Source organism: Cyprinus carpio, chromosome B2 (genome assembly GCF_018340385.1).
Source record: "Cyprinus carpio isolate SPL01 chromosome B2, ASM1834038v1, whole genome shotgun sequence".
NCBI classification, from domain to species: Eukaryota; Metazoa; Chordata; class Actinopteri; order Cypriniformes; family Cyprinidae; genus Cyprinus; species Cyprinus carpio.
This window is the reverse complement of record NC_056598.1, coordinates 7027199-7051250: the sequence shown is the minus strand read 5'-3', so window position 1 is coordinate 7051250 and position 24052 is coordinate 7027199. Positions and strand designations below refer to the sequence as shown.

General features: G+C 35.6%; 1 protein-coding gene across 1 annotated transcript; it reads right to left on the bottom strand.

Annotated features, from left to right (window-relative positions):
- Positions 1 to 7298: 7298 nt before the first annotated feature.
- LOC109057476 (Y+L amino acid transporter 2-like) lies at positions 7299 to 23520 on the bottom strand. The gene is made up of 10 exons (XM_042717911.1): positions 22366 to 23520; positions 19325 to 19845; positions 15873 to 15998; positions 15502 to 15646; positions 13469 to 13592; positions 13264 to 13367; positions 13079 to 13175; positions 9832 to 9981; positions 9551 to 9734; positions 7299 to 8562 (listed from the first exon to the last, which is right to left on the bottom strand). The coding sequence occupies exons 2-10, from the start codon at positions 19842 to 19844 to the stop codon at positions 8468 to 8470; spliced, it is 1545 nt and encodes a 514-aa protein (XP_042573845.1). The 5' UTR covers position 19845; positions 22366 to 23520; the 3' UTR covers positions 7299 to 8467.
- Between the last annotated feature and the right edge of the window lie 532 nt (positions 23521 to 24052).

Sequence of the window (24052 nt, the reverse complement as noted above, 5' to 3'; positions counted from 1 at the left end):
TGATGGAATCTGAGAGCTCTCTGACCCTCCATAGACAGCAATGATGTCACCACGATCAACACACAAAAATACAGAAAGGACATCAGTAAAATAATCCATGTGACATCGAAGCTACGAGAATACTTTTTGTGCGGAAAGAAAACAATAACATAATTTATTCTGCAATTCTTCTTTTCCGAGTTACCGTCTTCCACCAACAACATAATCCTGTCATTGTTTAGGTTCAGTAGACAGCGCGCGCAAGCTAGATGTAAACAACATGGTTTACGTTGTTGGTAGAAGATGGTAACTCAGGGAGAAGAATTTCGGAATAAATTGTTATTATTGTTTTCTTTGCGCACAACAAGTATTCTCGTAGCTTCGTAAAATTAAGGTTGAACCTCTGTCACATGGATTATTTTACCGATGTCCTTGCTGCGCTTCTGTGCGTTGATCGTGGTAACATCATTGCTGTCTATGGAGGGTCAGAGAGCTCTTAATTTGTGTTCTGAAGATGAACGAAGGTCTTACAGATTTGGTACAACATGAGGGTGAGTAATTAATGACAGAATTTTTTTGGGTGAACTATCCCTTTAAATCCTGTCAAAGACCAGCAGATCTCATCAGTAGATGGTGCAGTTGGCAGTCGAGTAGTCCAGACAAATCCATTCATTTGTGTACTGCTTATAACCCGCAGCATCCACCAGCCCGCTGCCTGTGAACACACAAAACAAATTCAATAGTTTCTCTGAGTGACCGGAAAAGAAAAAGCAGTTTTTTATCACAGCATACAACACAAAGGTCAAAGGTTGTCTCATGTGAAAGGGTCTCACCCTCAACGAGGTTGTAGAGAGTGCAGTATGTGATGCCATTGTCTTCCACCCTGGCCCATGCTTTAGAGATAGAAAACCCCTGTGGCAGAGGCACATAAAAGAAGCCAAACATATGAAAGTCATTGAGAAGGAATAGTTAGCTACTTTGTAATTCAGCAGTTCAAAATAGAGAAAGAGAAGTAGTACAACTGTTTAGAACCTTGATAATAATAAGAAATGTTTCCTGAGCATCAAATCAGCATATAATGATTTCTGAAGGTTTATAAATAAAATAAATTCAAGTAGAAAAGAATGCTTTTTTTCCTAAAAAATTGTGACGAGGGGGCAAAATGAATCAAAACTGTATGGGGGAATGTTGAGTTCTTGCATGAACATGACTTGCATATACGTATTATGTATTTTTAGAAACAAATGTTGTATTTATTTATTTATTTATTTGTTTGTTTGTTACCCTGTACCACAAAACCAGTTATAAGGGTCCATTTTTCGAAATTCAGATTTATACATCATCTGAAAGGTGAGTTTCAGATGATAGGACAATATTATACAACTATTTGAAAATCTGGAATCTCGAAATATTGAGAAAATTGCCTTTATAGTTGTCTGAATGAAGTCATAAACAATGCGAATTACTAATCAAAACTTAGGTTATGATATATTTACAGTAGGAAATTTATCTTCACGGAACATGATCTTTACTTAATATCCTAATGATTTTTGGCATAAAAGAAAATCGATAATTTTGACCCATACAATGTATTGTTGGTTATTGCTAAATATACCCGTGTGACTTGAGACTGGTTTTGTGGGTCACATATTTTGTTATTTATTCATTTAAATTAATAAGAGACCTGAGATAAAGAGATGAAATAGAGCATAGAGCATTTTACCGTCACTCTACACACAGATTCTTCGGTTGACACCAGGTGAAAGCTGAGATCCTCCTTGCTGGTCCACTGTCTGTTGGTGTGTTTGGCTACGATGTGGAAAGGTGTGGCAGACACCAGCTGAAGAAGACAACAACAGTTCACTAGATTTTTGGCTATTTCCAGTGTTGGGGGTAATGCATTACAAGTAACGCGAGTTACGTAATCAGATTACTTTTTTCAAGTAACTAGTAAAGTAACGCATTACTTTTTAATTTACAAGAAAATATCTGAGTTACTTTTTCAAAAAAGTAACGCCAGTTACTTTGTATTCACATTTTTTGACTGACAACCCTCCTGTTCCCATATTGGGAGAAATCGGAAGTATGGAGGCGTTGTGTGCGCTGTGTGAACATGATGTTACTGTAGTTCTAGACTAAATGTGAATGTGCATTAATTCATCCCACTCACAAAAAAACAAAAAACAAAACAGATTTAGTATTCATCAGAATTAATCAAAACAGTGAAATGCAAACTCAGAATATGACGCAAACCTGCAATAACTAAATATATTAAATAACACAAATGTATATATTCCCATTTTATTAACAGTGTCTTTGCTGCTGACCTTTAATGATCCAGTTCAACCATACTAATAATCAAAAATGACTTTAGATAAACTAACAATTGTGCTTCATTGTTTTTTTTTTTTATTGCTGAAGAGTGTTGAACCTTCTTCTCCTGTGTTCTACTGTACAGACGTGAATTTACTTTTCCTTCAGTCTGAGGTTTATTCATTACACTTTTTGGTGTGAAAGGGATTTTACATTTGCTATAAATAGAACTTCTTATATTAAAAACAATCAAGCCCTGCTCATATTTAAAAAGTAACGTGAAAGTAACGCAAAAGTAACGTAACACATTACTTTCCATAAAAAGTAACTAAGTAACGTATTTAGTTACCTTTTTAGGGAGTAACCCAATATTGTAAGGCATTACTTTTAAAAGTAACTTTCCCCAACACTGGCTATTTCTTGAGAAATACCAGCTGTTGTCGCCCTCCTTGTGCATATAGAAACCTTACTGGATTATTACAATCAATGGCAAAAATATATACAGTAAACGGCTTCAAACAGTTTTTGTGAAAATATTTTGCACAGTATTCTAGATGGCAATAGAAGTTTGATGAGAAGCCCATTAAAGAAGTAGATGAGTTTGTTCCTTCATCGGAAGAGATTTAGAGAAATTGACAGAATTTTACATTTAATTTTTATCAGCTGTTTGGACTTTCATTCTGACGGCACCCATTCACTTCAGAGGATCCATTTGTGAGTAAGTGACGTAATGCTACATTTCTCTAAATCTGTTCTGATGAGGAAAACAAACTCATCTACATCATGGATGGCCTGAGGGTGAGTGCATTCTCAGTAAATGTTCATTTTTAGGTCAACTATTTATTTTAAAGCATGAGCAATAATAATAGCGATACATCAGCAAATAGTACAATAGATGATCTTACCTCATACAGACATCTCTGTCCAACAGTCATACAGCCGGACATGCCTTTCCAGGCCTTGATCTGGTTCACCAAACTCACATAAACATCCTGGCATGGGATCCCAAAGAGCCTGACAAATAATGAGAGATGTTTCAGTGCAATGCCATGTTCTCAAGACTGATTGTAACCACTAGAGGTGGTGTGAATTTGTACATTTGATTGTGGATCTGGTGCAGAATTCAGACCAATGACATCCTTAGGCTTGCATCATGCATGTCAAACGATGTTTACGTGGAGGGTCAGGCACCGTGAGTAATTTGCATGGTGGATGATCAAGATGAAAGATTAAAGCCTTGTGGTGCTAGTCACAAGTTTGTGATTTGTCTTAGTTTCTATGCAGCTCAGTCATAAGATTTATAGAGTATAGGGTATCCAAATATCCCAAATACCATCAACAATGTCAAACCAACTGTGTCTACAGAAAAAATGATGCTGGAGTGCCATCACTTTTCAAAGCACTTTAAATTATTTTAAACAACAATCTACTAGATGCTTGTGTATCTTTGTTTAAAATCAGTGCCATTTGATATTTTGTGATACATAACATTCATTAATTTTGAAGTGATTTTTCCCCCCTCCAAATACTTTTTGTGGTCACTGTATAAAATATAGCAATACATGCTATTATTATTCAATACATAATAAAACATACTCAGAATATCTCTCAACCACACTTTAATATAAAAACAGCCTCTGTGCTTTCTTTCTTTTTCAGAATTTATTTTTTCAAAATTATTACTATGCTGACTGAAAACATGACGTGGAAAGAGTGATAATTATTAACAATTATAAATGATGTGAATCACAGCCGTAAAAATGAAAGTTACATAAGAAATTAAAGAAAAAGAAATGAGAAAGTCATTTATTAAACACTTTTCAACAAAGTATCATGACATCTTGAAAGAAGGTAGAGCATGGAATCCAGTGTTATTGGATTATTATTTTTTAGTTTTTGTCTATTTATATGTTTATTAATATTTTTATTAATGCATGTATATTATTATTATTATTATTATTATTTATATATTTTACTTTTTTATTTTAATAAAAAAAATTAGCTTTTATTTTCATATTTTTTATTTTAACTAATATATTTAATTTGTATTGTTATTTTTTATCTTTCTATATAGCTTATTTTTGCTTAGGTTTTAGTTTAAATAAGTTTAGAAAACTTCAATTTTATAATAATTTCACAACCAAACAGTTGACTTTAGCAATTGACTTCCATTGTAAGTCGCTGGCTACCATCCACTGTTTGGTTACCAACATTCTTCAAAATATCTTCTTTCATTCTTAACATATGAAAGAAACTTGAGGGTAGGTAAATGATGACAAAATTTTCATTTTCAAGTTATACTGATATTACATTTTAAGTGTTATATAATGATGATGACCACACTTTGAGTACCTATCTAATACAAGATAAAATAAATGCAGATAAAATGAATGCAGACACACTGACAGCAGCTGAAACAACATTTCCAATTTATGCACACAAAACGGTGAACAGCATCTTACCAGATGACCCTGCACTGAGCGTGAAGCGGTTCTCCTGTTGCCATCATGCTGATCCCCAGCGTCAGGGTCAGAGTCAGCAGCAAGATTCTCGTTTGCATGGTGAAGATCTGTGCGTCCTGTCAGTGAACAGATAGAGATGTGATTGAGTTTTATACTGAGGTCTGATGTGTGTGTGTGTGTGTATGTGTGTGTGTGTATATAGAGCAGCATCAGAGCTGTCATGTGGGGCCAGATGAAACGAGAAGCCACAGCATTGATTAGTAAAGGTCACGTCGCGTGAGGAGCACAAACAGACGTGTTTGAGCACTAAATGTGTGTCCTGTTCTTAGAGATGCCTGCATTAAATTCATTCATTCACTGAATGTCAGCTGATCTCATGGTCGTTTTTTTTTTTTTTTTAGATTTATTTTCTTTTTGAATGCATAAAGGCTGTTAAGTAGGCTAATATGTGTAACTTCTGAGGATTAATATGCTATTTATTTATGCTATATACACAAACAGCCTTTATACTTATAAATAGGGCTAAGAACTGTAAGAGACTTGCAGTCCTTTCAAAAAGGTTTCCCAAGTTTGGTTATAGACGGCAACAACTGCACAAAAGTCTTTGTATTAGTAAACATAATATGCATGTAAGCAAAAAGAAAGAAATGTATACTTTTATTCCACAAGGATACATAACATTGATTCAAGTGACAGTAAACACATTTATAATGTTACCAAAAAAAAAAAAAAAAAACATTATTTCAAATAAATGTTGTTCTTTTAAATCTTGTAAAAATGTATCATGGTTTACCCACAAATATTAAGGAGTTATTAAAAAATATTTTCCATACTGATAATATTAAATGTTTCTTGAGCAGCAATCAGCATATTAGAATAATTTCTGAAGGATCACCATGACACCGAAGACTGAAGTAATGATGCTGAAAAATCAGCTTTGCCATTACTGGAATGAATATCAAAATATAGAAATATTTTAAAAGAGTTATTTTAAATTATATTAAATAATTACAAAATATTTAAAATAACTTTGTAGTAATTTTTCACAATATTGCTGTTTTGTCTTTTTTTTTATTTACTTTTTTGCCTTGGTGAGCACAAGCGACAAACATGAGCATAAGAGACATGCAACAAAAACAAAAACTTAAAAAAATCTTACCAAACCCAAACATTTAAACGGTATTGTAGAGAAAGTGTGTACATACGGTAGATAGCGTAGCCTACTACAAACATTAAACTGCAAATTTCACCGAGAAGAGAAGCGTTCGCCTATTATCCTACCATCATAATCAGTTTATTGTAGATAAGAAATAAAATTCAGTCTCACTCACATATCACTTATATCCAAACCAATTTAAAGAGTCCTCCAAAAATAAAATTTAAATTACAAATTACCATAGTAGCCTATTTAGCCCTATATGCATTGCTTTCAAAAATGCATTGTAGGCTAGGACTACCTCTGAACGGATATGGCAAACCGTTTTAGCTTAAATTATTCCCAGTGTTACTTGTCGTAATTGGATTTTTACTAGTAAGCATTTAATTAAAGAGCTCTCTAATTAAATTTTCTCTAGTAAGAATTCCAGTTAGAGAGCTCACCAATTTAATTAAAGAACTCTGCAAATAATCATATCTTTAATGTAGGTTTTTTACTGGAAAAAAATTTAATTAGAGAGCTCTGTAATTGTATTTTTACTAGTAAGAATTACATTAAAGAGCTCTAATTGGAATTGTTACAAGTAAGAAATTAGAGAGCGCTCTAACTGCATTTCTAAAAATTCAGTTGTAGAGCTTTGTAATTATAAATGAATGGAAGTCAATGGAGACATATTACTAGAAAAATTAAATTGTAGATTTCTTTAATTGCAATTGTTACTAGTAAGAATTAAATTAGAAAGCTTTTTAAACATAACTGATACTAGTAAACACTGAATTACAGATCTCTCTAATTGAATTGTTACTAGTAAAAATGCAATTCCGACGAGTAAGGCTTGGGAGTATTTTAGGCTAAAACAGCTTGCCATAAATGGATGTCACTGAAAACATATGGTTTTTGGACCCGTGTGTAGTTACAGTATCTACCAGCAGGGGCTAACAGAGCCATGTTCGCCAGACAAATGCTTCAGGAGTGTAGAAGGGGTACGATTAAATAAGTTTATGCTTCTTCTTACTCCTTTTCGGACATGTATTCAAGTTCAGTTTGTTTTGTTTATTAGTTTTCATAGTATTTATTGTACATGTTCGAAATAAAGTCTCAAATAAAAAATAAGAAAACAATTGAGAGGAATGGGACAAGGATTCATCATACTATATAAAATAAGCAGGTGTTTTTCAAAAGGTCAGACTACATGTCATTAAAAGGCATTAAGAATACATTAAATGTATTTAACATTGATATCGGTTGCTCTACTGTATCCACTCGGGAGGTCAAGTTTAGTTCTTTGTCATCACTACACAGACATCTTTTTTTTTTTTTTTTTTAGAATCTGGTACTGCATTCCCACATCTGTAAAAAAAAAAAAAAAAAAAAAAAATTATGTTTAGAAAACATTACTGTTTGAATTGATCTTGAGGTGAGGAGTTAATTTTATTCAAATGAATAAATGTTGAAACTACACAGAAACTATGAGAGTTTCCGTTTTACTTACTTTCCATGACACATAATAAAGTCAGAAGTTCAGCTCTGTTATGACACATCCTCTGATTTACTTTTATTTCAATCATTGTATGAAACCAGAAACCAACCACAACAAACAAACAAAGAAAAAAAAAAAAAAAAAAAAAAAAAACAAGAGCAAGCCAAATACATCAAAGTTGGACATACACTGACAGAGGTGCGAGACAGATGGAAATGAGATCTAATGATAAAATGAATAAAATGTTTGGGTTTTCTCATGTTGTGCGTCAGAGGCTAAACGCATCTCTCACTATCAACACCCGGACATCTGACCCTGGAGCTCCCAGACAGCCATAGTTCAAATAACATCTGTAAGGCAGAGGCGCAAATCAAAGCTGATCACTTTCTAAGAACTTTAAAATTACGTGAACACTCCAGACATATTCAGTGACATCTAAGTGATACTTGCTGTTTTCTTTTGTCAAATGAACAAAGGACATCAAATACAGACAACCAGACACTAAGTGTAGATATCATACAGAAAAAAGTGCACTGATATCAAAATGAAAAAAATCACTAATCTTTGAACTTCACAACTCAATATCGAAAACTCTTCAGTTTTTACTGCATCTGACAAACAGTACAAAAATTTAAAATTTTCATTTTTAAAAGAAAGTCCCACGAGTCTATACCATAGTCCCAAAATGTCATCTAGTTTGCGTGTACATTCAGCTTCTTGGACACGTTTTTTTTTTTTCAAGTCTAAAAGGGAAGTTCAGTGTCTCCCAGTATCTTTAGGCTCAATCCTTTTCAGTCAATGGTTTAACAAGGAACTTCATTTAGACCTTGACAGAATAAATGAAATAAAAACATGGCAACAAGTGATGAAACACACCACTGTGATAAATTACACAGCATTTTGCTTTTCAGATAAACTGAGCTATCTTGGATATCATGGAGACATCGTCAGAATTTGATTTCTGTGAGATATATGTACTAGACGTTTATAAATCCATGAGGTATTTGTTTTTGACAAATAGGGTCTTTTTTTTCTCAGAGATGGAATCCATGCTCCAGGCACGTCCTCTTGAAAGAGTTATTGGGTCTTCGGTTCTGCCAACTTCTCTGGCTCCACATCCAAGTCAGTTAAACAGCAGAAGCACATGATCTGAGTGTATTTGGTGACAGAATCTGGCATGGAGGACAGAGAGAGAAACAGGTTGGAGAAAACAGGAGCAATGGAGCTACACTGAGTGGGGAAATATGTACCTAACATTTTCCCTGCACCATCACACTGGAAAATACGTTTTCTGATTTGATTTTAAGTTTTGAGATTTATTAAATTTGAGTAGATATTAATAAACTGATTGAGTAGTGCATTGACAGTTTGAGAATGAAGTAAGTATTTAAGAGAGTAGAGCTGCTGTAAACATGATATGTCTGTCACATAGCCTTCCTTCTTTCTAGACTATTACTTCTGGTTGTGTTCATAACTTAGTACTATCTCATAAAACATTTCTAAAAACGAGTCTGAGGTCCACTCCTTTGTTTACATTTAGTTTTAGATTCACTAGTAAAAAATTAAGCAGAACTGTGAATTTGCTTGGATAATAGTCACATGTTTGATGTGGTGGAGCAGTGGCTGCTATGGTTATAATGCTTTCACCGCATGACTATATGAACAAAAAGGAAAACAGTTAATTGCTGACAAAGCGGACATGTTTCCTTTCACTGCTTCTTCATATTCCAGTTAAAATACAATAACATAAAATATCAAAATTTTCCTGTAATACTAGTATTTTTTGTAGCATTTTTCATGGCCATGTTACTCTCACTGACCCTCAGAATTACAAATCAATAAATCACTGCTTCTTTATATTCCACATAAAAAAAATATATAAATATATATAAAAATAACTAAAAAAAATAATAATAATAATAAAAATATCCTGTGAGATATTAGCATTTCTTGTGGCAAAACTGGAATTTTTTTAATGACCATGTTACTTTCTGTCTCTGACATTTTTGCACTTGCTGTAAGTTTTTGTCATTTTGTCGATCGTGGAACCAGGTCTTTCAAGTTTTCAGACACCTCCTCCTTCTTAACCTAAATGTGGGTTAAATGCATTTATTGTCTGACGTCAGGAATTTGGTGATCCTTTCATATCTTTATCCTCACCATTCAGTTTACCAAACCATTTTGGTTGTTTCTCTTTGGGCAGGTAGACACACAGATAATAAACTGGCACTCCAGACAGTGCGATGGCGATTCCTATGAGAGAGTTAATGGTGTCGCTGTACAGAGGAACGATGACAAGGAACACGCTGCACAGGCAGTAGATGAAGGGAAAGAGCAATGTGAGCTAATGGAGAAAAAGAGCAGAATCAACAAACACACAGAATAACACATACTGTTAATAATCAGATGTGAATGCTGGAGCGCTGCATGGATCCGGTTACCTTGACCGGCCTGTGTCTGTCAGGCTGAGTGATTCGCAGGTAAATGAGTCCAGCCACAGACAGACCCACATACAGCCAGTAACTGAAGCTGAAGTAGTTGATAAGTTGGAACACATCCTCCACACACAGGAAGATCAGACCCATCACGCCCTGCAAACACCCACAAATCCAGTGTTGCGACAATGACATCAGTAAGCAAAAACAATGGCTTTAGGCAATGCTACATCCACACCACTAGGTGTCAGTATAAATGTCAATAGTCACATTTACCATTGCTCTGTGAAAGTTTGTGGATGAAATCCAGTCATTCCAATATGAATCTCCTCTCTCTGCAGTTTCTCACACAGATTTTGCTCAAGTTCATGTTGGTTGAACCAACAGAAACCTGCTTTCTATCCGAAATTATGCTGACATTTCACTAATGTGACCACACATTAAGTCAAAGTCAGTTGCCATATTGGTTGGTGCAACATGAACAAAAAATTACTGAGTGCACCTTTAAATATACAGCAGTAGAAATAGGGTTTCACTTTATTTTGTTGGTCCCGTTGCACCTACATGTCTACTAATAAAGCAATAAACCCCAAGAAGCCGTGGTTTACAGTGAATTTATAACAGCTCAGGGGCGTTGTTGGGCACGTCGTGGAGCGGAGTGCCTAAAACCCCCTTAGCTGTTATAAATTAACTGTAAACCATGGCTTCACAGGGCTTATTGCTTTTATAAAACGGCTATTTCATATACAGGTGCTGGTCATATAATTGGAATATCATCAAAAAGTTGATTTATTTCACTAATTCCATTCAAAAAGTGGAACTTATATATTATATTCATTCATTACACACAGACTGATATATTTCAAATGTTTATTTCTTTTCATTTTGATGATTATAACTGACACCTAAGGAAAATCCCAAATTCAGTATCTCAGTAAATTAGAATATTACTTAAGACCAATACAAAGAAAGGATTTTTAGAAATCTTGGCCAACTGAAAAGTATGAACATGAAAAGTATGAGCATGTACAGCACTCAATACTTAGGTGGGGCTCCTTTTGCCTGAATTACTGCAGCAATGCGGCGTGGCATGGAGTCGATAAGTCTGTGGCACTGCTCAAGTGTTATGAGAGCCCAGGTTGCTCTGATAGTGGCCTTCAGCTCTTCTGCATTGTTGGGTCTGGCATATCGCATCTTCCTCTTCACAATACCCCATAGATTTTCCATGGGGTTAAGGTCAGGTGAGTTTGCTGGCCAATTAAGAACAGGGATACCATGGTCCTAGCTTTGGCACTGTGTGCAGGTGCCAAGTCCTGTGGGAAAATGAAATCTGCATCTCCATAAAGTTGGTCAGCAGCAGGAAGCATGAAGTGCTCTAAAACTTCCTGGTATACGGCTGCGTTGACCTTGGACCTCAGAAAAAACAGTGGACCAACACCAGCAGATGACATGGCACCCCAAACCATCACTGACTGTGGAAACGTTACACTGGACCTCAAGCAACGTGGATTGTGTGCCTCTCATCTCTTCCTCCAGACTCTGGGACCCTGATTTCCAAAGGAAATGCAAAATTTTCTTTCATCATAGAACATAACTTTGGACCACTCAGCAGCAGTCCAGTCCTTTTTGAAGCGAGACGCTTCTGATGCTTTCGGTTGATCAAGAGTGGCTTGAAACAAGGAATGCGACAGCTGAAACCCATGTCTTGCATATGTCTGTGCGTAGTGGTTCTTGAAGCACTGACTCCAGCTGCAGTCCACTCTTTGTGAATCTCCTCCACATTTTTGAATGGGTTTTGTTTCACAATCCTCTCCAGGATGCGGTTATCCCTATTGCTTGTACACTTTTTTCTACCACATCTTTTCCTACCCTTCACCTCTCTATTAATGTGCTTGGACACAGAGCTTTGTGAACAGCCAGCCTCTTTTGCAATGACCTTTTGTGTCTTGCCCTCCTTGTGCAAGGTGTCAATGGTCGTCTTTCGGACAACTGTCAAGTCAGCAGTCTTCCCCATGATTGTGTAGCCTACAGAACTAGACTGAGAGACCATTTAAAGGCCTTTGCAGGTGTTTTCCTTAGTTGTCAGTTATAATCATCAAAATTAAAAGAAATAAACATTTGAAATATATCAGTCTGTGTGTAATGAAAGAATATAATATACAAATTTGACTTTTTGAATGGAATTAGTGAAATAAATCAACTTTTTGATGATATTCTAATTATATGACCAGCACCTGTACGTAGTAAGGTTCGACAAAATAAAACAGAGCAAATTAAGTGTAATGATAATGAAAACATTATTCTTCAGCCAAACAATGTAGTTCCTCGGTTTGTAGAGTAATTTACAACAGCTTCGAATGCGGCTCAACCAATCAGAATCAAGGACCAGAAATATTTGTTTTAGCTCTCCTTAGAGTGTTAGTAGAGTATTATTAGACTAGTAGGGTTAGGGTTAGAATAATTTGGCATCTACTTGCGGCATACTACTTAAAGTTAGTAGACATGTAGGTGCAAGATTACTTACTGTAAGCAGAATGTTCAAAAGGGACCATCAAAATAAAGTGTTACCAGTAATATAGATTGTTTAGTGCCTTGCCTACTGAAATTACATGACTTGGTAGTTGGTTCGAAACAAAAGATTTGCAAAGTTATCAAAGTGTCATCAACCAGAACATTAATGCAAGCACTTCTATAGATGTACAGGTGGATTCCCCATTCGATCGCTCCAAGCACGTAGACGCGTCCGCGATCTAAACAATAGGGAATCTACCTATTCATATCTATGGCTGTACCAACATGAATGGTCACGTGACATGCGTTTTATGTTGTGTAGTGTAAACGCAGATCGTTTCTGAAATGCAGTGGAAATTACAGTGTAGACGAGGATCGTTTTCATTCTAAAATGCCATTTAAAACGAAAAACGCACTAGTGTAAACGGGGCTTAAGATCACCCCTAACAACAAACTATTGAAATTCCAGAACATTTTGAAACAGTTGAAATTACATTACATTACTTGGTAGTTGGTTCGAAACAAAAGATTTGCAAAGTTTTCCAAGGGTCATCAACCAAAACATTAATGCAAGCACTTCCCAATGAATAATGACCTGCCATACCTTTACCCCTCAGAAATACATCATTTTACAAATGCAAAATGGGTTGTGAAAACCCATATGGATAATTTCCATTTTTATGGATAATCTGGTCCAAATAATGTACATACTGATAACTGTAGAAAGAGTAAAGAGACTTGCATTGAAGAGGAGTGCAGGTACAGGAGTGTAGCGCTCAGCGTGGATCAGGCTTAAGCTGTTGGGAAGGTGGCCTTCTCTCGCCCCCACAAAAAACAACCTAACATGAAGAACGCAACATTATTACTATACGCATACATCAAAACTTCAGAGTCCTTGTTTTTTAAACTGGAAGCAGAAAGGTTTACCTGGAGGCGGCAATTATGGAAGCATTGAGTCCTCCATAGCAAGACATGGCCACAGCGATGGGGACGATCCAGCTAATGGGGCCCAGCACCTGATTTCCAAATGTCTATAGATGGGGACACAAACTGACATTTTAATCAAATGATGGCTTAATTTATACAATAAAGGCATAAAGACTACAAATCTAATCATCATAAGGATCCTTACTACAGCCACTGCATCACTACCCATGAAAGAAGGAATGTCCAGGACGGCATAGTATGCCACGTTGGTCAGTAGGTAGATGATTGTCACTATTGGCATGGAAATGGCTATAGCGATGGGAAGGTTCCTATGAACGATTTAGGAGAAAGATTAAATACTTAGGATGAATAAGGAACATGATGCATTCATTGTAATGTAGCTCCGGGTAACGGTGTCTACTAAATTAATAGATGCAAATGTAAATGTGGAAAGAGAAACATGCCAGGTCTGAAATGTACTTGTGGTGGTAGCCAAAGAAACAAAAATTGTCTACTACAAATAATGTGTGAACTTCAACACAAATTGACTTTAATATTTCTATTATAATTAGTCAGCTATTTTGTAATTTAGTCTTTTTTTATTGTTAAATTTTAGTTGGCAAAAAGGCTGTGGATTTAAATTTTTATCTTATCGAAAAGTAGTATAGTTTTAGTCATTGAAAACTGATATTTTAGTCATATTTTAGTCTTTTTTTTCACTTCACATATAAAGCTCCATCTGAAGTAACATTTATTTAAACATATTTTACACTGAATGTTTGATGCATCTTAGAAAGCATGAATGCATTTACACTGCAGTTACTTCATGAATAATGTTATTAGTAATTTTTTTTAAGAAAAAAAAAAAGAATATCGAAATAAAATAATGAGGGAAAAAAATACATTTTTAAATATGAAACTAACACTGCCAGTAGGTGGCGACATGTCAATGTCACTGAATGAGTCACTGAATTTTTCATTCAACCTATTTGTTCAAAAAGACCTCAGGAACTACACTCTTAAAAATAAAGGTGCTTCACAATGCCAAAGAAAAACCTTTTTGTCGAAATGGTTCCAAAAAGAACCTTTCTGTTTCTTCAGATTATAAAAAAGGAAGAAAGAATGGTTCTTTAAAGGACCTTTGAATGAATGGTTCTTCTATGGAATTGCTGTGAAGAACATTTTAAGCACCTTTATTTTTAAGAACATATGTGTCATTGATTCATTCGCTCAACCAATGCATTCAAAATGCAGATTCATTTAGAAAATGAGACAGTTTGCCTAATTTATTTTTAATTTTGTACAATTAGCATATTTATTTATGAAAAAAAAAAAAACCTCCACCAGATTCATAACAGGTGTGTACGCACCATAGACTGTATAAAAACATGGACGTAGTGTCCGTGACGTCACCCATAGGTCTCCAAAGAGAGTTTTTGAAGCCAAAAGTAGGCGGAGCGTCACTCCCGTATAATTGAAAATGGGCAAAAAGGTGGGAGCTGGTTGCTGAAGCCACGCCCACCTAGCTCGACGGCAGTGTCAGCAGCGACAATCCACGTGTCACTCAAGTGGCCGTGCCCTTAATTATGCAGAACTTTAATGCTTAATATAATTTAAACGGATGAGTTATAAAATAATTCACTCCCCTCACAGTTGTCATGAAGGGCAAAATTAGCTATATAGACCAAAATAATTTTTTGAACCAGGCTGTAAACGTTTTTTTCTGCTGTAAAGTTGGAAATTTTAACATGTGGAGTCTATGGGAATGACTCCCTTTTGCAGCCAGCCTCTAGCGGCCAATCGATGAATTGCAGTTTAAGTCACTTCCGTTTGGGCTTCACGAGAGAGAGCGGGAGGTTGCCGCTTGGTACGCACATACATTTGTTATCACCCTCATTCAGTGTTAATGAATCTGGATTACTGAAATCGCGTGACTGCAGCTAGTATCGTACATTAAAACATGCCCCAAAAAAAGTACATATAAGGGCTTTCCACACAACGTTACCTCCCTTTTATATAGGCCTAAACTACATGCAGTCGTATTTCAGACCTTTCATTTACCAGGCTACATTTTGTCAAAATGTTTATTTTATATATTGTTACTCATAAAAAAAAACTATGCTTTTGTAGAGTCATATAATTGCCTTAAATGACTGGTTTCTAAGGTCACCAGGAGTATGTGATTTTTGTACACAGATGCACTGTTCCTGAATGAGAAAAAAATGGACATGCTGCCACCTCTCAGGGTTCTGGATCTCCTCAGTAACAAAGTTGAGCGTGTCCCAGCCAGAGTAGGAGAACAGAGCTGAATAAAGAGCCAGGGCAATGCTGCCCGCCTCCGTGGAGGAACCCTCGAATGGATTATTGAAGTTCTTTGTTTCTCCTGTGGTGCACACAAGGAAGTATGAGAAACACAGAGAGAAAATTATAAGACCGAGCTGTATGAGAAACACCCTGAGATTTACAGCTAATTAGATATGCATTTTTCAAACAACAAGTGTAGGCAAAACCTGAAAATGATTAAGAGCTTCCTTGTTCATGCAATCTTAATTCCTCTTATTTACTGCAACAAATCCACCCCATCAGTATCCTAGAGAAACTACTTTTACCGTTTATCATCTTAATGATGCCCATTGTGATGACGAGGAGCAGAGACATGATCTTGGCGTACGTGAAAATATCTTGAACTAAAGTGCCCCACTTCACATAAGCACAGTTTATGAAGATCAGAATACCTGAGGAAAGAGAAATGAGCAACACATCAAATGCATTATGAAATCATTTAACATTAACCTTTTAGTCCACAGATGACTCACAAGATATTACATAAGAGGTTGTTTTTTTTGTTTTGCTCTTATTTTCTCAGAAACCATGACAGGCACTGTCCATGAATACAGTACACTATTCATTTTTTATAAATGTTTTTTCAATGAGAACTATTCAGTAGGTTATATAAACTATAAGGTTAACATAGCATGAAAGTAGGCCATTCAAAACTAATCTCACTAGTCTCATCTCACACTCTTGACCTTCTCAAAAAAATGAAAGTTATTTTATTGATTAAAACTATATTACTTAAATTAACATTACAAAAAAACAATAAATTAATAAAACAACCGTGTTAAGAAATCAGTATCAAAAACAATGCTTTGTCCCATATTTTATACAGCAATATGATTTTACAAAATAACGATTTTTAAAATTGTGAGAGTACACAAAGCTCAACCATTTTCCTAATGTTATCATACATTTTTTTAAATTTAATTTATAGAAAATATAAATTTATGAGTAACTACAAACAACACTTGGTCCTATTTTTACATTTTATTTTACACTCTAAGAAAAGCCCATAAAAACAGTTTTCAATCAAATTTCAATCCTGATTTTTCCTACGGGTGTTCACCCATTATTTTAATTACAACAGGGCATTGTGTTGTGTTTCAGGATTAAATTAAATTTAATTTAATTAAATTAACATCATTTCTTGGCAGATAAGTACTAGTACTTTTTCAATTCTTCTACAAAAAATTAACAAATAAATTGTGGTAATATTATATATGTAAAATAAATCAGCTCATATAATATGCTGTTTGATCTGAGGTTGAGAATCAAAATTTTCTCAAGGTTAAGCAATAAGCATTGATATTTGCCAAAAAGAAACAAACGATTGTGTTTCCTATTCTTGGAAAGTGCCAGGCCCCAACTCAGTTAGCACGTGAATTGTGTGTGTTGTAACAGTCTGCCCTCATGCACCGGTGGATCATGTCCCTGCCTTCTGAGAACACATTTAGCTCTGACTGGAAACTGTGTGAAGGCAACAGCTGCTGAGAAGGAAAGAGAAACAAAAACACCTCCTCTGTCTCGTGTACAAAAGTGAAAATTGGGCAAATCTGAGAAAAGTGCTACATTCATCCTTGTTCTGCTTTCACTTTGTTCAAACTCTGTTAGAACCAAAATAATTTTTTTTACATGAACCAAAAGAAATTTACATAGGCCTTTAACAAAAACCATTACAAATGAATGTACACACTCAGGCTTAGACAACATGAGTCACCAACAAAAAAGTTCCTGGGTTTTTGGACCTGTTATAGTGATACCATAGTATTCTTTGACACACCTTGCAGTACCATGTAAATATAATAATGCATGAGCATCTGAAACCATTGCTGTACTTTTTTGTAAGGGACATGTCATTGATCTTTCAACCAAATACCAGAAGTGTTAAGGTAATAGGTACTACCTGAACTGGGATCTGCTGAAATCTGTACTCAGTATGCGCCACGGTGAGACAGGTTACATGCTTATTTGTTTCTCATCTTTCTTGACACATATTGCTTTATCATGCAGGTAACTGTGACACGTGTTGGATGCCTAAAGTTCAAACGTGATGAAAAACATGTTTCATCAGGGGTCATGTGATGATCTCTTGTGGAACTAGATGCTGTAAGGAAGTGTGTGCAAAACAGAACCAGCAGGAGTAATATCTGTGCAATACTTCACTCAGGATTTAGAAAAGAAAAACATTTTTGTGTAATAAAGGGCCTACTTATAGATATTAGTATTTGACCGTTCATAAGTGTACATTATTCTAAACGAAAACAAATGTTAGTCTTCACGATCTCATTTCATTTCATAGGTTGGCTCACTACGGAAACAACTTCCCTTTTCGGCTGAACAACCACTGTGGGTCATTACAGGCGTATTGGTTCATTCTGGCATTGAACAGCCACTTTTCACACTCCAGTTTTGTTTTTACATATTACATTAGGGAAGTACAGTGGTTACAATGCTATTTCAGACAAAAGGATATACTGTATGTGTCTGTATTAGTGAAGTAAAAAAAAAGGTTTTGTGTGTTGTGATGTGAAAGACAGCAGAAGTGGAAACTATTTCACTCACACTAAAAATTTTATAAATAAGTAAAATCACTAAAACAACAACATAATAATAATATAATGCAATTTCTAATAAATAAATATAAATGTTTTTATCAAATGATATATTTCAGGTGCTGTTTATGATCCTATCCCCCTTCCTCAATGCCTCAACAAAAACATAATGTTAAACATAACTACACTAAATATGAAAGTTCTGTCATCATTTATTCACTCTCATGCTGTTCTAAACCTAAATGGCTTTCATTCTTCTGTAAAACACAAAAGAAGATAATATTTTAAAGAACACTGGGAACCAAACAACATTGGATTCCATTGACATGTATTGTAAACACACAGTTCTCAAAATATATATTTTTTTGCGTTTAACAGAAGAAAGAAAGACAAACAGTTTTGCAAAGGCACGAGGGTAAGTAAATTATGACAAAAATGAACATTTTTGGGTGAAGTATCCATTAGTCAAAAGACTTTCCTTAAAGCTTTTCTAATTAGCTAAGCTATTTGAAAACACAAAGTTAAATGTTAAATGTTTTGGTAGGGGTGCACGATAAATATCGGCCGATAATTAATGCGCATCTCGTCAGTAAAGCCAGTTCTCTAATCAGAGGTAAATTCCATCAGGTGTGTGATTTCACATAGAGCAGCGTTTACTACACTGAGCTGTTGTTAACTGACAAGCTGCGCAAATCCACGCTGATAATGAACATGGATTTGTGCAGCTTGTCAGTTAACAAGGGCTCTGTGTAGAAACAGCTGCGCTATGCTTTACTGACGAGATGCACATTAATTATCGGCCGATATTGGCCGTGAACCCCTGTGCTTTGGTAATATGTTATGTCATTTAAATGACAAATTCATTTTTCATTATCAAGAAAAAAATACATTAAAGACTTAATCATGTATTTTTTCTTAATCATGAAAAATGACATTTTTGTCTTTTTCTAATCAGGCACTGAATTGGACACATAAAAAGTTAAACAATGGTTAAACAATGGCTTTGGGGTGAAAGGGGGACAGGATCTCACACAACACAGTCAACCGAAAAGGAAAGTTGTTTCAGAGGTGGTTGATGAAAGATTAATAGGTTCTTTGGAATACCTTGAAGAGAAAGCAGACACTACTTTACAGAGGGAGCATTCACAATCTCTCTCACACCGAGGACTCACAGAGACAAGCCGCTGCTATCAGTCTCACAGCATCGTACGGAGGCTGACAGGTCGGGAAGAGCGCTTCCACCAGGTAGTTGGCAAACGTCAGCGAGATGACCGCCTGGCTGGCCGGCTCCACCAGCAGGATGGACGTCCACAGGCGAATGAAAGCAAGGAAACCCCCGAAGGCCTCCAGGATGTACACATAACTAGCGCCAGACTTTGTGATAGTAGTTCCAAGTTCTGCATAGCACAGTGCGCCAAAGACTGAAAATATTCCCCCGAGAGCCCAGATGACCAGCGAAAGGCCGTAGGAGGCGCTGTACATCAGCACACCTTTGGGCGACACGAAAATGCCCGAGCCAATCATGTTGCCCACGATTAAGCAGATGCCGTTAGTGAGAGAAATCTCCCTCCTCATGATCATCTTCTCCTCCGGCGCGTCTGGATCATTGCAGGCTGCAGCCGGCTTCTTCAGGTCCAGGTCTGCCCGTGACCCCAGACAGAGTTTTTGGCCTAAAGACATCAGTTTTTTCATGCTGAAGGAACGAGAAGTCAACAGTTATCACAGCTGTAATCACTGGTAAAACTCGTTAAACAATGTTGATGATGAGCGTTGTTTTTGTTTGGCATTTACATCCCAGATATCTTGTTTGTTTCGGACTAATTTGCAGAACGCAAAATGACTGGCATTTTTACTTCTGTACCAAAGCGGCTTTCAGAAAAAGCAAACTATTTTGTCTAAAGATCTAGCATATTTTAGAACGTAACAAATTTGTGATTGGCATTAAATATGATATAACAAACAAAAAAGATATTGGTGACACATTAAAATAAGTTTATGTTTGTTAATATTAGCTGACTACATTAATCAACATAAACTGATAGTAAAAAAACATTTCTGTAGCATTTATTTATCATACTTTGTTAATTTTAACATTAAATAATACATTATTAAAATTAAGTTTTTCTATTAATTCTAATAATTAACAATTGTAATACACACACAAACAAAAATTAAGTAATATTGTTAATGCATTAACTATTAACTACGACTTTTCCTCAAAATACTCCTAATTTGCTGCTTATAAATATTTAGTAAGATAGTTGTTACGTTTAGATCTGGGGTCATACAGAATAAGGCATTGATATGTGCTTTGTAAGTAAGGGATAATGTACATCCAGCTGGTTGTTATCTCAGATTATTACACGGCTCTGTGGAATACTTGATTCTGATTGGTCAGTCGCTACATTCTGAGGTATGTTATCCCTCGATAACAACCTGTAAAAGCTAATAACACAGGCTCATCCGGGTAACAGCAGTCAGCGCTGTACTCTTGCTAGGAATGCTTTTTTTTCTTGGTGGAAGCTTTGCGTTTCTTTAGCTAATAAAATATTAAAACTCGATTCAAAATGGTCTACAATTGTTTAATTATGTCATCTTGGTATCGCGGACTCGCTCTCGTTTCATACAAATGTAGCTGCTGCCATTTTGCTACGATTGTTTTGTACACTGTAAAGGATTATAAGAGAACTAACAAACTGGTAAGATTTTAAAACATTTTCGTCTTATTTTATTTCCTTAATTATTTTGTGGTGAAAAGTTGTGTAATACGTGGTTTGACTGCACCGTTTACCTTAAATGTCCGTCTAATTTGAACTTGCCGCTTGCTCACAACTGCTGTCTTCACGAAAGCTTTGTGTTCAAATATTTCAACTCAAATCAATATTTTGTGTCTAATTATTTACTTATGTGGCAAGTAGCCCTGTAATAAGCGGGATAATGTACATCCAGCCTCTGCTTTGCATCGGGGTCCTGATCACCCTGTCAGGGGTTATTCTGCGATAACAACCGGCTGGATGTACATTATCCCTTACATAAACCCCGACAGTGTGATCAAGTCTTGTATCAGCCTGAAGGGTTTTTTCTGAGATGTAAATTATCCCGCTTATTACACGGCTAAAAAGATTTGTTTTTACCATTTATGTTTAAATTAATGTTGAAGTCTTCCATTGTAACATGCGGTGGTTAAGTATTTTCAGTCACAAGATGGCGCCAGACAGTCAACGATAGCGGAGTGGCTCATTGAGCGGTGTGTTATTCAATTTGCCAGTTGTTATCTGGGAATAATGCCGCCTACCAGGCAACCCATAACCTGTATTTTCCCAGCCTTCTACTGTGAAAGTGCACTGGAATTAATAATAATATAATAATAAATAATACACACACGATAATGTATTACAATGTTATGTGTCTGAAACGATAAGTATGTCGTGAAAGTATATCGCCACATGGAAATGTTGGGCATAGCTAACGTTAAGGTAACGTTAGGTAAACCTGAACTTGACCATGCAAACGATCATTTTAATTAAAAAAAATAAATAAATAAAAATAATGTAATAAAATAACGTTTCCCTCAAATAAGCAAGGAGTAAGCACCTTTGGTGATATAAATTATTGTAAATGAGCATAAGCCCCATATGGGCCGCCATGATGGTTTTTTACATCTAGCTACCACAATTCCTTGCGCTCAGTCAGTTTGGTGTGATTTGCCTGGAACACTACAAAGTCGTGAGTCGTGGTTTGAAGTCCTGAATTAAGGGCTCAAAAACCTCCCTGGAACGCAGCATAACATACCGCTGGATGGCACGATTGACCAATCAGAATCAAGTATTCCACAGAGCTGTGTAATAAGTACTAATAAACAGCCAGTATGCATGCAAATAAACAACTAGTTAATAGTGAGAATGGCTCCCTAAAGTGTTAACATAAATTTAAATTAAACTAAGATTAATAAATGCTTTAGAAGTATTTTTTGAAGTATTTAATGTTGTCTTGAGCACTTTCACAAATGAGTTTGGGAAACAGTTCAATCAAAAACAGCTTGAAGTTAATTGCATTTTTAATTAATAATGACATTAATAATAGAAATCGCTTCAAATTTAAATATTTCCTAAACAAGCAATGCCCTTACTAACCCCTGGCCACTGTAGGGACACTAGTTTGGGGTCTTATTTAATCTATTTAAATATCGTGTCAAAAACAAAATGTACTTTACCTTTAATCATGTCAGAAGGAATGCTGTGAAAAAAAAAAAAAGTGCAAAAATAAAAATGAAAAAAAATGAAAATGGGTTGTGGAGAGGAAGAGAGTAGAGTTATGCAAGTTTCCAGAGTGATAGTGATCCTGGTCAGAATGAAGAAAGCTAGACTGTCAGAGTGTAACAGTGTGTCGCAATCCCAGACCACAGACCCTGATGTGTTTTTCCACCGGAGGCAAAATGGCTTCTTGAGTTGCCCTGTCTATTTTAAGAGGCCTGTACTGAGAGAGGGAGAGAGACAGAGAATGCCTGTCCCCTCCTATTGAGAGCAAAAGTAGCTCAGCAAAACCCTGTTGAAGTAAAGCTTGCCTTTGTTATCGGATCTGTTTAAAGACAGGCTGTTTGCCCATTATTAGAGCTGTTTGCTAAGACAATCAGCACTATTGCTATGAAGAACCTAACCTAACCTGAACCAGATCTCAAAATTGTCCTATGGTGTGACTGTCTCAAGCATGGTTCAATAAATTACAAATTTTATAAATGAAAAAGAAAAGCATAAAAATTTTAATAATAAATACCTCCGGCCTAATTGTACAAGTGTCTATTTTAGTAAATGGCAATCTTTTTTTTTATCCATACATTTCTGAAAACATAGGAACTTGACACATTTTGTCTCTGAAAACCATGTCCTGTGGTGTGACACCACATCCTGATTTTAAATCGGCCAATTCCAGAGAAAACTTTAATTAGTTCAAGTACCCCATTCATGGTCTTGTTACTGAAGCCCCCTGTCAAGCCCATGACATGTGCACATGGTACATTTTTTCTCAGAATTGCTCAAATATTTAACTTTTTTGGATCCACTAAAAAAGTGTTATGTTTTGTTGTCCATTGGTGTGACACCCCTAAATTATATATATATTTTTTTTATTAAAAACTGCATGTTAAATTACATAATCATGGAAAATTATGCAAATGTGTCTTGCTTATCGCTAATGACAGGTTAGCTCGGAATAGCAAGGTCATTAATTGACACAAAAAGGCTGAAACGTCCTTTGGTGTGACAGAAAATGTCCTCCGGTGTCACACCACAGGACAAAGATGTCACACAAGAGGACAGGGTCTCTTCTAAAAGCATTTTAAATATTTTTAAAAAACTTTAACTACTTTTTATTATTTTTGGATCATTTTCAGTACTTAAATCCAAGAATTACATTAAACTATTTTCTGATGTTTTTACAGAAATCTTGTACTGTTATTTTATACTTATTTTCATGACACTTTATATGTTACTTGAGGGAGAGAATTTAGTGGAAGAGAGAGGACGTGGAAATATACAGAGAAAATGAACAGGGATGCATGGCGCATTGAGTAAGAGACTGAATTTTGTTGATGAAAATTATTTTTTGTTTGGTTTAAAAAACACGATAATGTTTGTGTCAAAATTAAACTTTCTTTCTCCTTTGACGTTCAAAATAGAAACAATTTAATAACTGCCATTTCTGTCATTTAGTGTGACGTAATGTCCTATGGTGTGACGCACATAAAAGATTTGTAAATAGTAAATTTTGTAAACCTAGTAAATTTTTTTTTAAAGAGTTGCTCGTAATTTCAGATACAGTTAATTTTTAATACCCCCTCCCACCACCACCCACCATTTGTTTGTGAATATGGGCCCAGATATCACAGAGACCAATAATTCTAA